This window comes from Malaya genurostris, chromosome 3 (assembly GCF_030247185.1).
Source record: "Malaya genurostris strain Urasoe2022 chromosome 3, Malgen_1.1, whole genome shotgun sequence".
Lineage (NCBI taxonomy): Eukaryota > Metazoa > Arthropoda > Insecta > Diptera > Culicidae > Malaya > Malaya genurostris.
In genome coordinates this window covers 124,609,069-124,626,465 of record NC_080572.1, presented here as the reverse complement: position 1 = coordinate 124,626,465, position 17,397 = coordinate 124,609,069, and the positions used below count along the sequence as shown (strand labels likewise).

The 17,397-nt window shown below is 35.8% G+C and overlaps 1 protein-coding gene across 1 annotated transcript in view; it reads right to left on the bottom strand.

Annotated features, from left to right (window-relative positions):
• Window positions 1-11,518, bottom strand: part of LOC131435808 (protein Red) — a 43,731-nt gene extending 32,213 nt beyond the window's left edge. The window contains exon 1 of the mRNA XM_058604020.1: window positions 10,684-11,518. Within this exon, the coding sequence (XP_058460003.1) occupies window positions 10,684-11,372 (689 nt within the window). The 5' untranslated portion in view covers window positions 11,373-11,518. The remainder of the gene's footprint in view (window positions 1-10,683) is intronic.
• Window positions 11,519-17,397: the final 5,879 nt, after the last annotated feature.

Sequence of the window (17,397 nt, the reverse complement as noted above, 5' to 3'; positions counted from 1 at the left end):
GCTGCGCGGGATCATGCTTTCTTGAAAAGACGACTAACTCTGTTTTCTCCGCAGAGAATTCGATACCACGATGAACAGCCCAATCGGACAAGTTATCTAAGGTATCTTGCAATGGTTTATGCAGATCAATAGCTTTGGATCCAGTAACTGAAACCACGCCATCATCTGCCAATTGTCTTAGTGTACATGGGGTTACAAGACAGCTGTCAATGTCATTCACGTAAAAATTATAGAGAAGCGGACTGAGGCATGAGCCTAGCGGGAGACCCATGTAGCTAATTCTGAATGTTGCCAAATCGCCATGTGAAAAATGCATGCGTTTCTCTGACAAAAGGTTGTGCAAATAATTATTTATAACCGCTGGGAGTCCATGTTGGTGGAGCTTGTCTGAAAGAACATCAATGGAAACTGAATCAAATGCTCCTTTAATGTCTAAAAATACAGATGCCATTTGTTGCTTTTGAGCGAAGGCAATTTGGATGTCAGACGAAAGTAATGCAAGGCAATCATTCGTCCCTTTATTTCTACGGAAGCCAAACTGAGTATCTGACAACAAACCGTTCGTCTCGACCCAAGTATCGAAACGTCGCAGAATAATTTTTTCGAACAATTTTCTGATGCAGGACAACATCGCAATGGGTCTATATGAGTTGTGATTGGAAGCTAGTTTCCCCGGCTTTTGAATGGCGATAACTTTCACTTGTCTCCAGTCAGGTGGAACAATATTTTGCTCAAGAAACTTGTTGAACAATTCCAACAAACGTCTTTTTGCGAGGTCGGGCAGATTCTTCACCAAGTTGAATTTAATTCTGTCCAACCCAGGAGCGTTATTATTACAAGACAAGAGTGCTATAGAAAATTCCATCATTGAAAATGGGTTATTAATAAAACCATTATTTGGAGGAGATTCCCGTATAATGCTCTGCGTAGGAACAGAATCTGGGCAAACTTTCCTAGCAAAGTCAAATATCCATCGGTTCGAGTATTCATCATTCTCATTGCCCACGTTACGATTCCTCATTCGTCTGGCCGTATTCCAAAGAGTGCTCATTGAGGTTTCTCTTGACAAACCTTCGACAAAATGTCTCCAATAGCTACATTTTTTGGCTCGAAGTATGCTCTTGTACTTGGTTTCTAACACCATAAGTTTTTCAAAATTCTGAGGAGTTCCTCCTCCCCGTTTTAGACACGTCTTGCAAGCATTTTGTTTTGCGAGTTTAGCCTCTGAGCACTCTTTGTCCCACCAGGGGTTGGGAGGCCTTCTGTTAGTCGTTGGCCCAGGAAAGCGTTTAGTTTGGGATTGTTCTGCTGCCTCCAGAATCGAACAAATGAGGAAGTCATATTCTTCAAGAGGAGGGAGCTCTTCCATTGAATTCAAAATACTAGAGATACTACTTTGCTATTTAATCCAGTCGATATTTTTTGTCAAATCATATGGAATACTAGCTGAAGTAGCAATGCAATTGTTACTGCTAATTGAGATGATGATTGGTAAATGATCGCTACCGTGTAAATCAGGCAATATTTTCCAGGTGCAATCTAGTCGAATTGATGTTGAGCAAAGAGATAGATCTAATGCACTTGGGCGTGCAGGAGGTCTTGGGATCCGTGTCATGCTACCCATATTTAATACCGTCATGTTAAAATTGTCACAAATGTTTTGTATTAAAGATGATCTGCTATCATTGTAAACGGAACCCCACATATTACCGTGCGAATTTAAATCCCCCAGAATCAATCGTGGAGCAGGAAGGGCTTCGACAATTTCACTAAGCTGTCGCTGTCCAACTTGTGCTTTTGGAGGAATATAAACTGAAGCTATGCAAATATCTTTGCCTTTAATGTTTATTTGGCAAGCAACAACTTCTATACTAGAAGTTGAAGGGATGTTTAATTTATAAAAGGAATAGCATTTCTTAATTCCCAAAAGCACTCCACCATACGGAGAGTCTCTATCGAGACGTATAATGTTAGTCATTAAAATTTAAGGCTATGTTTGATGTAAGCCATGTTTCACACAAAGCAAATACATCACATTTTTGACTATGCAACAAAACCTTAAATGAATCAAGTTTTGACATGATGCTTCGACAATTCCACTGCAGGACAGTGATTGTATCATTTGTGGCGGGTGATAAATTATCCATCAAAAGATACAAAACCTGAGACAATTGGCCATTGAGCTGATAACTGCTTCAAAAAGGTTCTAGCTATTGGAAGGAATGCCATTATGAGGGTCTTTAAGGGTTCAGATATATTGAATGCTGAGAAAATCCATTCAACAATTTCCGAAAACTTCAGTAATCCTGTTGGTGGCTGTGAAATGGAGCCCACTGGAATATTTATCTTTTTCTGTGCTAGATCCTGGATTGGTTTGTGAATTTGACAAACCAGGAGGCACAGTCTTTGGTTTTGACTTTTTTTGTTTAACACGGGGATCTTTTTTTGAAGATGAAATTTTAGGTGATTTTTGTGGTAATTTGGAGGAAGAAATCTTTCTCTTAACTGACCCTCGGGTAGTGATAAACGAATTACCTTCACTATTTTCGTCAGAGTCAGAGTCCTCTGGTTCCTCTAGATTTGAAAACCCGTTTTCGGTTTCCAAAGGAGGGACATCAATGACCGTTTTAAGCATTTCTGCATATGTGCGCTTAGACCGTGCTTTTAAAGAAAGCTTATTTTGTCTTTGTGCACTTTAAATGCAGTGCATACTGAAATATCATCATGAGGGCTATCCCCACAATAAATACATTTTTCAATTTCCTTGTTGCAATCATTATCCTCATGAGGCCCTTCACACTTAATGCATTTTGGTTTATTACTACAGTAAGTAGCTGTGTGGCCGAATTTTTTGCAGTTCGTACAATTCATTACATTTGGAACAAAAAGCCGAACAGGGAGGCGAATTTTATCGACATAGACATGGGACGGCAACGCAGACCCGGCAAATGTCACTCGAAACGAGTCTGATGGGCGATAAACTTTTTTTCCCTCTTCATGTACTACTGAGTACAGTTGTTTGCACTCCAGTATTTTCACACCCTCAAGCATAGAGTTCTTGAAACGACCAACACCATGCTTGAGTAAATCATCTACCGAAAGACTCGCTTCGGTAACAACACCGTCAATTTCGACATCTTTGGAGGGTATGTAAACTTTATACTCTTTAATGAAATGTTCCGAAGAGACAATATCATTCGCGTGCTTCAAATTATTTACCACAACACGAATTTTATCGTTATTCACTTTTATGATCTCTTTGATTGAGGAGAATCGTGATGTCAAACCTTTAGAAATTTGTAAAATGTTTAATGGCTTTGATATACGTCTAAAAAAGACTATCCATGGCCCAGAAGAGCTCTCCTGATATTTTTTCGTTCGTGGGGGTATAGGATTCATGCTAGGATTTACGTCCATGGATTCATCCATCTCATTAAAATTTTTAATCAAACTTTAATATAAAAAATGAAACCAAAACTACACAGTACTCAATCAAAAGGAAAAAAATAAACTCTACCTTGAAAATTGTTGTCTATCTCTGTTGCACTGCCGTGTTGATCCTCGTTGCTCTAGATGTTCTTGTTGGATGTATCTGGACGTTGATACAATGCTGAAGCTCACTGTAGCGATAGCATACGATGTGATGCTACTGCTACCTGACATCCAGCACCACACGATTTCCGATACTTTTTTATCTAAACCAGCTGTAACCAGCGCAGGTCACCGGTGTATACCTGCGTGTTGTATGGCAGTGGAAAGATCGAGTTGTCTTGTCTCCTTCTTCCTTGTGCTCCGCACCGATATGCTTCTGCACCGAAGTGCCTTCGCACCGGTGTGCCTTTGCACTCTCCTGCTTCTATGTGCCTTTGCACTCTCCTTCTTCGATGTGCCTTTGCACTCTCCTGCTCAGCACTTGTGGCTGTATATTGTGGCCTGGGTAGAGCTTGGGACGCCCTTTGTTGTTTCCTTCACCAGCTTGGCCCAGCACTAGGGCTCTCTTATGCAGCACGACTATACGTTTTAACGGCTGCTGCCAACAGGTCTCTACCTGTAGTTCAACCGTTGTCGTATTTAACGCGTGTAAACCAACCAGCGTTTTTAAACTGTACGCTTCTATACACAACCTTCTCGGTTGAACGGATATTACTGAGTGAAAGAGTGAAATCTGTAGACCTTTTTTTTTTTTTTTAAATAACTATTTATTGGAATATGAGTTAAAATTAAATTATTAAGATTTAAATTGGGTGTTCAGCCACAAGTGGTGACTTTTCAGCCCTATTATATATATGATTTGGTTATTACCATGAGGACATTATTTGCTTCCGCAATTCTGAGATTTTTGTGTAGGGAAAACCTACTAAACCTACTTGTATTGTGTAATGGGGAAAAGGAACTTATATACTAACTTACTAACTAATACAGAGAGCGAATCGATTCAATTGAAGATTGCATCGATTTTTGTCGGAATTTGCTTATAATATTATGTGACATTACATCTAATGGTTCTATATTTGTGAGTCTGTGTAACTCATTTGTACTAAACCAGGGAGGACGCTTCAAAATCATTTTCAGAATTTTATTCTGAATCCTTTGAAGCGTTTTCTTCCTGGTGGAACAACAGCTTGACCAAATTGGTACCGCATAAAGCATGGCTGGTCTGAAAATTTGTTTATAAATTAACAATTTGTTTTTTAGACAGAGCTTAGAATTTCTGTTTATAAGAGGATATAAACATTTAATATATTTATTACACTTTGCCTGGATTCCTTCAATGTGATCCTTGAAAGTGAGTTTTTTGTCATACGTTAAACCTAAGTATTTAGCTTGATCAGACCATGTCAATTCCAAGCCATTCAATTTTAGAATGTGATTATTGTTTGGTTTAAGAAAAGAAGCTCTTGGCTTATGAGGAAAGATAATTAATTGCGTTTTTGCTGCATTTGGTTTAATTTTCCATTTTGACAGATAATCACTGAAAATATTTAAACTTCTTTGTAGGCGACTGCAGATCACTCTTAGATTTCTACCCGTGGCTAACAGACTTGTGTCGTCACAGAATAGCGATTTCTGACAACCAACGGGTAGATTTGGAAGATCAGAAGTGAAAATATTATACAAGATTGGAGCTACACTCGAACCCTGCGGAACACCGGCTCGTACGGGTAGCAATTCAGATTTACAATTCTGATAGCTAACCTGAAGAGTACGATCAGTTAAATAATTTTGAATCATTTTGATCAAATAAATAGGAAACTGGAAATCAGACATTTTTGCTATTAAACCTTTGTGCCAAACACTGTCGAATGCTTTTTCTATGTCTAGAAGAGCAACTCCAGTGGATAACCCAGAAGATTTATTTGATTTTATCATGTTCGTTACTCTGACAAGTTGATGATTAGTTGAATGTTCATGACGAAATCCAAACTGCTCTGGTAAAAAAATTGAATTCTCATTTATATGAGTCATCATTCTCAACAAGATAATTTTTTCAAAAAGTTTACTGATAGAAGAAAGTAAGCTAATTGGTCGATAACTTGATGTTTCTGCTGGGTTTTTATCAGGTTTGAGGATAGGAATTACTTTAGCGTTTTTCCATCTTTTTGGGAAGTAAGCTAATGAAAAACACTTGTTGAAAATTTTAACCAGGAGTCTCAAGGCAACATCGGGAAGATTTTTAATGAGAATATTAAAAATTCCATCATTACCAGGAGCCTTCATGTTTTTAAGTTTTCTAATAATTGATTTAATTTCATCAAAATTCGTCTCAATAATGTCATTGTGTGATAACACTTGGGTTGAAATATGATCATATTTCAGTGAGACTTCATTTTCAATAGGACTCACAACGTTCAAATTAAAATTGTGGACACTCTCGAACTGCTGAGCAAGTTTTTGAGCTTTTTCGCCATTTGTAAGAAGTATTTGATTTCCTTCCTTGAGAGCAGGCATTGGTTTCTGAGGTTTCTTAAGAACCTTAGAAAGTTTCCAGAAAGGTTTAGAATATGGTTTAATTTGTTCCACTTCTTTAGCGAAAGTTTCATTTCGCAAAAGAGTAAATCTATGTTTAATTTCTTTTTGTAAATCCTTAACTATATTTTTCATAGCAGGATCACGAGAACGTTGATATTGTCGTCGACGAACATTCTTCAACCGAATGAGCAGTTGAAGATTGTCATCGATGATAGGAGAATTTAATTTAGTTTGAGCTTTGGGAACTGAAAGATTTCTAGCTTCGATAATATAATGATTCAAATTATCAATTGCTGTGTCGATGTCCGCAGAATTTTCTAAAATAGTTTCATGATCCACATGATTTTCAATGTGAGATCTGTAATCCAACCAATTAGCTCTATGATAGTTGAAAATAGAACTAATTGGATTAATTATAGCTTCGTTGGAAAGTCTGAATATTACTGGAAGATGATCTGAGTCAAAGTCAGCATGTGTAATCGGTTCACTACAAATGTGACTTTGATCTGTTAGAACCAGATCAATTGTAGACGGGTTTTTCACGGAAGAGAAACAAGTAGGATTACTGGGATGAAGAACTGTGAAGTAACCAGCTGAGAGTTGATTATGAAGTATTTTACCATTACTGTTATTTTGCCTACAATTCCACTGGACATGCTTAGCATTTAAGTCCCCTATTACGAAAAATTTCGATCGATATCTTGTAAGTTTTTGCAAATCGCCTTTAAAGAAATTTAATTGTTCGCCGGTGCATTGGAATGGCAAATATGCTCCAGCGATGAAATAAATTCCATGAATGGTTTCAACTTCGATTCCCAAGCTTTCAATAACTTTAGTATTGAAAGAAGGTAAAATTCGATGTTTAATTTGCCGTTGGACAAAAATGGCAACTCCACCACCCATTCCAGTAAACCTGTCAAATCGATGAACCACATAATGTGGATTACTTTTCAATTTGACATTTGGTTTAAGAAAAGTTTCTGTCACAATGGCAATATGGATTTTGTGAACTTCGAGAAAATTATAAAATTCATCTTCACTCGATTTCAAAGATCGAGCATTCCAATTTAAAATATTCAAATATTTATTTAACATCACTGTTAAATTTTAAATTCATTATAATATTATTTGCAAATTGCCATCCTATTTGAAATGCTTCAAAAAGAGATGAAGTCGAATTCATTTGGATGATCATTTGAAAAAGTTGATCTTGTAGGTAGATCATTTTATTTTCAGTTATATCGCCTAAATCGACTTCATTTAAAGAAGCGAATGGCATTGAAGGAATATTGGTAGGTAGACTGCCATTAGAAGAAGGTGATTTGGCCGGTCTACCTATTAATAAATTGTTTTCGTTAGAATTATTTACATTAGGAGAAATAGGAGGTAGTTTTCTACCTAATATACCAGCATAACTGACATTAGAAGAAGATGATGACGAGGTCGATCTACCTGTCAATAAATTGTTTTCGTTAGAAGACGAATTGGCAGGCGTACCTGTTTTTTGTTTCAAATTCGAAGAAATCAGTGCCTTAGAAAAATTAGGCGTGGCATTTGTAACGGTTTTTTGATTTTCAGGTATGTTCTGTAAATTTAAGGTCGTTGATTTGACTTGTTGTCTAAGCGAACGAGCGTTTAAAATTTTTTCCCTGACAGGACATTTCAAATAATTGGATTTATGATTTCCATTGCAATTTGAACATGAAAATTTATCAGTGGTTTCATTCATTGAACAAACGTCTTTCGAATGTGATTTACCACAATTCAAACACCGTATATTCATATGACAATTTTTGGTTCCATGACCGAAGCCTTGGCAACGACGACATTGCGTTAAGTTTGCAATACGATTATGCCGTTTATAATGTTCCCAATGAATTTTAATGTGGGAAATGAAACGTACTTTTTCTAAAGTTTTCAAATTGTTTACATCACTTCGATTGAAGTGTATTAGGTAAAGTTCATGGGAAATTCCAGAGCGTGGTTTAGAAGTACCATTCGCTCTTTTTTTCATAAGTATTACTTGGGAAGGGGCAAAACCAAGCAATTCTTTTAGTTCATTTTTAATTTCATCAATACTTTGATCATTTGATAATCCTTTCAAGACAGCCTTGAAGGGTTTGTCTGATTTTATATCATATGAATAAAATTTATGAAGTTTCTCGGACAAATATCGAATAAGACGTTCGTAATCTTCCAATCCATCCACCAATACTCGACATTCTCCTCTTCGTCCGATTTGAAATGAGATTTTTACTTCCGGGAGAAAAGTAGAAAGCTCAGTACGGAATGCTTTGAAGTCGGAAATCATCACCGTCACTGGTGGCATAGATTGATGTTTCTTCCCAGAACGACAAGCGTCCATTTTGGGAATTTTTGAAGAATTTTCTTCTATGTCGCTACAATCGGATTCAGGAAGAATCTCGTAAATATTGTTAGACGGCATAGAATCGGCGGAAGGGAAATCCGTCCGTTGTCTTTTATTTTTACATTCAGATTCTATAATATCGTGAATGTTATTAGAAAAATGTTGAATAACGGATTGTGATTTATTCCGTATTGAATTATTTTTAGCCTTAGGCTTGTTGCCTTTCCGGTTGGACGCAGGCATTTTTGAAATGAATGAAATTTTAAATTAAATTAACTAGGCTAAATTAGTCTTCGATTAGACTCCTAGCTAGCCTTAAAAAAGGCTGATTAATTTCTAAGTCACTCTAATATCACTCTTTGTATCACTTAGTCACTCTAACATCACTCTTTGTATCACTTAGTCACTTAGTTAGTGATTCAGGTAGCCTTGAAAAAGACTGAAGCCTTGAATCAATGAAACTCTAGGTAGCCAGAAAAGAATTCCAGGAGCCAAGAGCTATACGCGTGCGGTGCGAACGACTGTTCAACACCGACTGATCTGTAGACCTTTGTTTGTTGATTTAAAATGATGATAAAATTTTTAGAATATGTCCCTACAGTGAATCGACTATTTTGTCTGGATCCTATTCACTCGTTTATTTTGTAGTGGGTCATTCCATTTAGAAAAAATAATAAAGTTTCTGCTCGTTACGCGATAATATTTTAAATTTTCTTCCAGTTTTCACGAATAAGAACAAGGAATCAAGACTTCCCGGGATTTCAGTATCGAATATTGTTGAATCGTTCACTCGGGAAGTCAGTGAGTTTAGTGGTGCACCCGAGCATCTTTAAACCGGAACATACTGAGTTGCGCGCGAATACTACAATTACTGAAATTTTTACTAACAAATATCCTTCTCCCGTGACACTTGTGGAGTGTGCAGTAGTATATACGGCCTCTAGTAACAAGTGTTGGACTAACATACCTTCCTACCCCTAAGCGGACCTGCAACCGGACCTGGCCGGCGCCGGTACTGATCATTAAACTTCGGGTGTACCAGAAGTTGCACATTGAAGGTTGATCTGCCATTCCCAGGTCTGATCTTCCAGAATTTCTCTGTACAATATCAGTTGATCCCGATCAAGCTCAATCTCTAGGTATCCGGTTACCGAGAGAGAAATATGAAGTGAATTTAATTAATGGCCAATTAGTTCTAAACTGAGGTTCTATGAAAATGATAAAAAGGCGATAGTTGAATTATTTGATTTTTTTTTTCGTATGAATAAATTCTTACAAACAACTATCGGTATAGTTTAGTGATCCTTGGTTTGTCTCACAGTGAAACTTTATGTTATGTAGCTACTCTCATCCTAATAGTTCCAAGACAAATTTTAAGATTGTCTTGTCCTGATCTTCTATCTCTTACCTCACCATTACAACTTAAAAATATCTAAGACGTATGAACCAAAAAGAAATCAGATTCGGTCATATGAAAGATCCCAGACCTACTGCTCGTAAATCTCCCAGACAGATTCCTTGTTAATTCAAGTTAGTAAAGGGACGCGTGAAATAAAGAAAAATATGAATGGATACGTCAACAAGCAAAATTGCCGCATCTGGCCAGAATCATTGCAAGAACTACCAATGATTCCCAAAAAATCACCGTTTGGTGTGGATTATGGGCCGGGTGCATTTTTCGTGTAATACCGGCTGATATGTTGGGGAAAGTGTACCAAAATTGGACTATGCGCATGGGTCATCTAAAGCGGAACCGCAGCCAACATTTACATCAAATCATTTTCAAACATTGAATTTTATTTATCTTTCTATCGATTCAACTAAAGATTTGATCAATTTTCTCAGTTTTTGTTTTTTTTTTTAATCAAATCCTATATTTCTTAAAAAAAATCACCCTTTATCAATTTCCTCTTGAACCCCAGTTCTTTCCCAAATCCCCAGTTCTTTCCCAAATGAATAAGTCGATTTATTTATTCATCCGAAAAGGTAGTGGAATGTGGAATGTATTTTTTTATGTGAAAACGTGATGATCGAGCCATGGATAGTAATACATAGGGTCAGAAAAATTCTCACCTGTCAGTGCCGCAATAATTAATAAAATTAACATTTTCATTGTTTGGAATTTGTGTTGAAATGTTATTTAAATTTTTACAACAAAATTTCGCGAATTTTTTGTGTCGTATTTGATTTTTATTTTCAACTCGGGTTTTATAAAATTTATGATTTGAAATAGCTTAAGTTTTTGAAAAGATAGCGCAAACATGCTTTAAGCATATGATTGAAGACAGAAACCGTAATGATTATAACGTTATAACGATGAAAAACTAAAACAAAATATTACTTACCGTTGTATCTCAAGAATACGATGGACATTTTTTCCCACGGCTGTCCGAAACTCAATCTCGTCTCCTTTCTGCGGTTCTTTATCGTTGACTGGCTGCTTCTGCTGAGCCTCTGGCGGAATATCAGCAAGCTTCTCCATTTCCTCGTCCAATTCGTGTTCTTTTGCCACTATTTCACTACGAACTTTTTGCAACAACGCATAATCTAGACCCTTGACCAAGTGAGTGTGCTCCATGTCACCTCCCAAAAATTTAGATTCCTGAATTTGTTGCCGCCGTCGTTCGGCTGCATCTAGTCCCGATTTTATATCTGGAGCGACTGCTCGGTAGCCACTGGTCGAATTTGACGGATCCAGATTTTGATAATCCGGATTGGCACCATCTCTACGTTCGCGAGCACGATCCCGATATTTCTCCGCTAATTCGGCCAACTTATTATCTTCTTGCTTTTTAAGCTGAGCGTAGAAATTCTTTTTCTTACGACGTGCCTCATGCCGTTCAGTTGATGGTGGTTTCATAACCGAGGAAGTCACCGTTGCAGACGATGCTTTCGCCATAGCATCGCGAACAGTTCCAGTAGCATGACTCGACCCGCTGGGAGCCTTCGGGGTCATCAATAACTTACGGAAATCATCGTTTGTAAGGCGTTGTGTGGCCGGAGTATCCGGCTCATGCAAGTCGTCTCCAGGCATTATGGAAAATAACTAAGCTAATAGACAAGAAAGAGACACTACCTTTCAAATACTTTGCCCGAAAAAACTTATGCAAATGTAATTTATACGAAAGACGACAGCACTCAAAAATAAATTAATGTTGACTGTTTGTGAAAATTTTTGTGAATCAAAATATTACACACTCAACGAACACTCCTCCAGTGACTGTCAATGTGTGTCAAGCGACACATAGGTGGCGCAATAAGAAAATTTTAAAAATATAGCACGCTCATGTCGTTTAATATGAATAATTCAGGCATGTTACTCAAAAAATTAGGTAATAAATAATCTCTGAACCATTTTTGATCAATGTCCTTTACAATTTAATAAAATATTGAACATATGCTAGTCAATCTTTTATTCTGCGTATAATTCTTTTTTTTTAATTACTAAACTACATTGAACACATATCACATATAATATGATTGAAAGCTATAATATTTTAAGATTATCCACAGAAACAGTTATTTTTGCTGGAATATGAACTGTATGTGTGTAAAATCCCGTATGAGCGGCTTGACCAAAGATTGCATTGTCGCTGCTGCACTAAGGGGCTGTGCATAAAAGACGTCACGCTTTTTTGACGATTTTTGACTCCCCATCCCCCCTTTGTCACAAATTGTCATAGAATCGAAACCCCCCATCCCCCCTATGTCACATGTCACGAATTATATAAAATATTATATAAAATTCATCTCAATACATTCTCAATATGTATGACAAACCATACAAATATGAGGGAAAAATCGATTTATGACATGCTGTCATTAGATTAAAAAACATTCCTAAAACTACAAAATCATCGGAATTATTTTATTAATATCAATTTTATAAATTAACGAAAGTATTTGGTTGGAGTTGATGAAACATTTAAATCATCTGTTTTATTCCTCCTAGGGGTACACAGATATAATATTGTTTTAGGTAAAGAATAATATTTCCTTAGTGTAGCATACAGGGCTGAGAAAATAAAGAAAATAAAGACCTCATCAAAACGAGATCACTGCCGAAAAATCTTTTCAAGATCAGTTGATCAGTGAATCATATCGATCAATATCGGTACTGATCTTCCGTCACACAATGGGTAGTGATTTTGAGATAAAATGATTCTTGATTTATGTAAGTTCAATCATTGTATGATTCGATAAGCTTTGATGTTGGTGGAGCAAAATCACATATGATCAAGATAAGACATGACATGATCTACGTCTGAAATCGTTGATCTCCCGCCCTTTTTCAAATGGAGTACAACTGAATAAACTGCATCAGAATCAGATAAGAGAAATTGTTATGATATACTATTATCAATGCTAGAAAATCAAATTACTGAAAAAATTGTCAGTGCATAACTTAAGTTAAACCGTTTGAAGGCATCTTTTTCTTTTTACTCATATTGGGAAAAATTTATAATTTCGCTAATTTACTCGCTCCTCCGTGCACTTTTGCTGATCACAACAGAAATGATTTCCTGCATCACTCATTTCCGAATTTACAAGAAGAAGCTTTTACATCAACAAATACACATTTCCCTATAGAATGTGAACGTTTATTGTGGAGATTTTTTCAGGAAATAGGGCAAAGCAGTAATATAATTAGGTATTTCAAAAATGCGCTCATTGAAAATATTGGACGTCACATTCCAAAAACCTCCCCCCCTTCCCCCTGTCACAAAAGGTCACGTTTTATGAAACACCCCCCTCCCCCTTGCGGCGTGACGTCTTTTATGGACAGCCCCTATACTGCAATTCGCTGAACAGCCCAGCGCAGCGACGATTCAATTAAAATGTCATTTCCTATTCATCAACTGACAGAACCACATCATACATATGTTGTTGTCTTGATTATGAATCGCGTGCTTTGACATAAGCGGCCCTTACACGAGTCATTAAAATTGTCATTATTAAAAAATAATATCATTGTAATGAACGTGTATGGTGCAGTAATGACGAGTTTTCTATCAAATTTGAAATACATCATTACTTAGTCATCATTGTCGTGTAAGGGCCGCTATAAATCATTGCACATAACAAAGGGATATAACCACAGACTAACAGACCTGACAGTATGAGTAAATTCTTATAAAAATAATTTTTCGTGATGCACTAGTTCCACCTATATTGTACTGCGCGAACTATTTACTATCTGTACACCCCTTGTGTTATGTACAAGTTTTTTTACTAGTTGATTTCCCCTCGTTTGTCAACACCGATCAGCTGCTTGCAGGGATGCCTGATTTCATCAAAATATTTGAAAATGAATCGTCACAATAAATTATTGGATTACGTTGAAAATATATTTAACTTTTTCGCGATGTTGGAAGGTAACCATTTATTTGACTGTTGTTGTTCATCTAGACTATTTTTTATTGTGTTGGTAGTTTTCACCCGAAATTAAGTGGCGGCAGACCAGAAGCAAGTAAATATTGTAACAAAACGGGTTCGATTTTGTATTGCATTGGAGGATGAGAAGTATGCACAATTATGTATATAGTTTTGGCAATATGTATTAAATCTGTATCCTGCATGAAATTCGCATGGACGTAGACAAATCAATACATTACAGGTAATTCTGTATGAATGGCAACTCTGTTGGTAAATGAAAAAAATAACGGTCGGTTCAACAGTCTAGATGACAGAAAGGATATTTTTGATAGGGTAACGTGGCGCCATCATGACACAGGTGAGTACTGTCCCAAGTAAAGGAATATTCGAAATGACCGTTAAAATGATTGAAGAATCTAATTTGAGTGTCCTGTCTGTTAGTCTGTGATATAACTTTCTGTACGCGCTTCAAGTTGATAATGTATGTTCAGGAATCAATGAATTTGAGACTGAATATTACAAGGTAGTAAAATTTCGAATAATTATGAGTGGTTAATGTATCGTACATAACATTGGTGCACAACAGAGATGCCAAATATTTTCATAGAAAATCTGTATTGCTTTGTATAAAAAATCTGTATTTAGTTTTATTCACTAATAAAATGAAATTTCTACCATAAAATGATGTTTAAAGATGTTATTCCAATAGTTTATTGTTAAAGAATTGTAGATTCAATGAGCATTTCTTCATATCTTCGTAAGTTAGTTCGTCAGTGTTCCTGTGAGTGCAACAAGAACATTCAACGACATTCCGGCGTTTTTGTTAATCAACCACAATTAGATTAGATGTCATTGATATTAATCCGGTTTTACCACAATTGAATTGTAATTCCATAATTTTTTTTTTTCGTTTTAAAATGTTAACTTCATATGTTGACATGGAATTCAAACGCTCAATCAACGTTGCCAGGTATATCGATTTTTTTATTTATATCTATTGTTTTTCTCTATATTGCAATACAGATGTTCTCCTAAAATACCGATAGTTCGCTGATCAAACAGAGAAATACCGATTTTGTGTTTTGCTTAAATAAACATGAGAAAAGGTTCTCGTAACACCTGATCTCCGGTGACATTTTCCTAATACTTATGTAGCAGAGATTCTTATAAAGATATGGAAGATAGATTTTTGCGTCGGATACAGATTTTGTATAAAATGACCTTGCAACGTGGTTGTAGCGACGCAACGTCAAGTCAGGTCATACAATTTCTTAGTCTGACAATCAAGTTTCATGATGCCATGATTTCCTTGGTTTTAAATTATAATATAAATGTGTTTCAGTGTACATCATCTAATATCTACACTAAAGATGTTCATTTTAATATGTGAAATGTGCAGTAAAATTTCATTTTCCAATGAAATTATTAAGATAAAAATGAAATTTCTGGCCTTTCACTGTCAGTGGTTTTAAATTCATTCAATTGACTTCTGTGGTCATAATCAAATCTGTATAAAATGTTCAAAACGACGTATGTAACATTGAGAGATTCTCTTTGTTTACTTTCTCTTTCGATTATTGCGAAATATTCCTGCTTTTTTCGGTAATTTCTCCAGAGCAGATTAAAAGATGATAGCTTTAGTTATTATTATCGGTAAATAATTGGAGAGAAGGATAGCTAAGAGTGCCGTAATAATCAAAAGAGAAAGTAAACAAAGAGAATCTCTCATTGTTACATACGTCGTTTTGAACATTTTATACAGAAATGAGATCCACTAGATTCATCGTCAATTGACTAACCATGCCTAGATATTTGATGTTTCGCTTGCTTTGTTTCAAGCGCCAATGAATCCATCTGTTCCTCTGTCTCAGCCGCCGATAGTGAACAAGTTCGAATGAATAGGCATGAACATCAGCTCGATCTACAGTTATCGCCAGGAAGTGTGAATGTATAATTTCCAAATTTTAGGTATGCATTGAGACGTATTCCAAAGAATAAGAAATGAAGATTGGAGTATAAAGCAATAATTTTAAGTGTACATGCTGTGTCAACTGAATATTCACTATAGGAGTTCATTTGATGGGAAGTCTCTCAGTCAATCGAAAGCGATGTTGATTGTTTCAAGGAACAAACTGACGTCGGTTCAACTGAGTTTCAATTCACGGTGCTGTTGTTCATTCAGTGTGTCGGTGAACGGTGTATGTATTAAGTATGAAGTATATCACAGTAAACTGATCGGCTGTGTATAGTCGATTTCAATTGCATCAAAATAAATTAAATTTTACGGCACTGTGTGGGCTACGAAAGTCGCGGGTTACTAATCAGTCTCGATACACTACAAGTTCGTCGAGATGTTGCACGTGCTTATGCATTTCTTCGACTTCCTTTACGACGAACTAACTACGGTGCTTATAATGCTATTATTGGCTGGCAGAGATCATTCAATCGCGTATCATTAGGATTCGACTTCAATCTATCACGCAGTAGAATATTTGAACATTTTTTGTATATTACTAGAAATTATCATTAGGACCATATTGTATCTGTTCATTATACCTAAATAAATAAATAAATATAACACAAACGGCATCCAGCGATGGTATACATTCTGATTACATCGGAGGATTCTGGATATAACGAAACTTGGTATATTTGACTAGTTTGAACATCAGTTTACTTACCATTCCGTTTGCTCTGCCAAGAATAGTTGTGATGTAACCATTTTTTTTCAATAACATAAAATGGTGAATTTTTCCCTTTGAACGGCAAAACGACAGATACAGTACAAATTAAATATTCACAAAAGCAGTAACAATATTTTTGAGTCTACAAATTTTATGTTTCTCGTGACCTTCCTTACATGAAAATTCTTTATCATTTCATTAAGTCAATTGGAGTTCCAAATTAAATTTTATTTTATGTTAGACTCCTTTTTCTTCCATGAGTTCAACCAACAGCCAGCTATATTATATTGAATAAAAGTGATGAACTGATACAAACTAAACTGAAATAGTTATGAGATCATGTACAAAATAAATGTATTTTATTTAATGTAATTTATAACAGCAAATCGCTTGACAAAAACAGTGTTTAGATTAACTAATGAATACTAACATACTAATATGATATTCGAAATGTATTAGGTTTAAAGTACTATGTAGTGTGGATGCCACTGTGAAGAAAAGATTATGTATATTGCCTATGAATTACCATATTTATGAAAAAAACGTTTTATGTTTTGTTTTTAATGACCATATCACATTTTATTTGAATTTTGAGTGCTCCTGATTTCGCATATTTCAGAAGCACTCAAAATCAAGAATCAATATATTTAATTCAAATATATCTGAATTACTACATTTGAATTAAAGATATTTTTATTTAATATAATGTTTCATTGAATTTTATCCAATATCTCAATATATTTGAATTTAATATACCCTCCCGCTTTGAAAACATCAAAATGCCCCCTTGTTTGGGACATATATTGCATTTGGCCCCAAAAAATCACCCTGTATCTGCACACATAAATATGTATCGTTCTAGAAAATCAAGGGTTCTTATTAACGTAACTTACTTCATCCATCTCCTACAACCATCTCTGAAGTAGAAGTATCGATTCTTACCATGTTAGGAACACTTGCTACACTCCCTCCTGTGTGGTTGTAAATTATCATTCATAT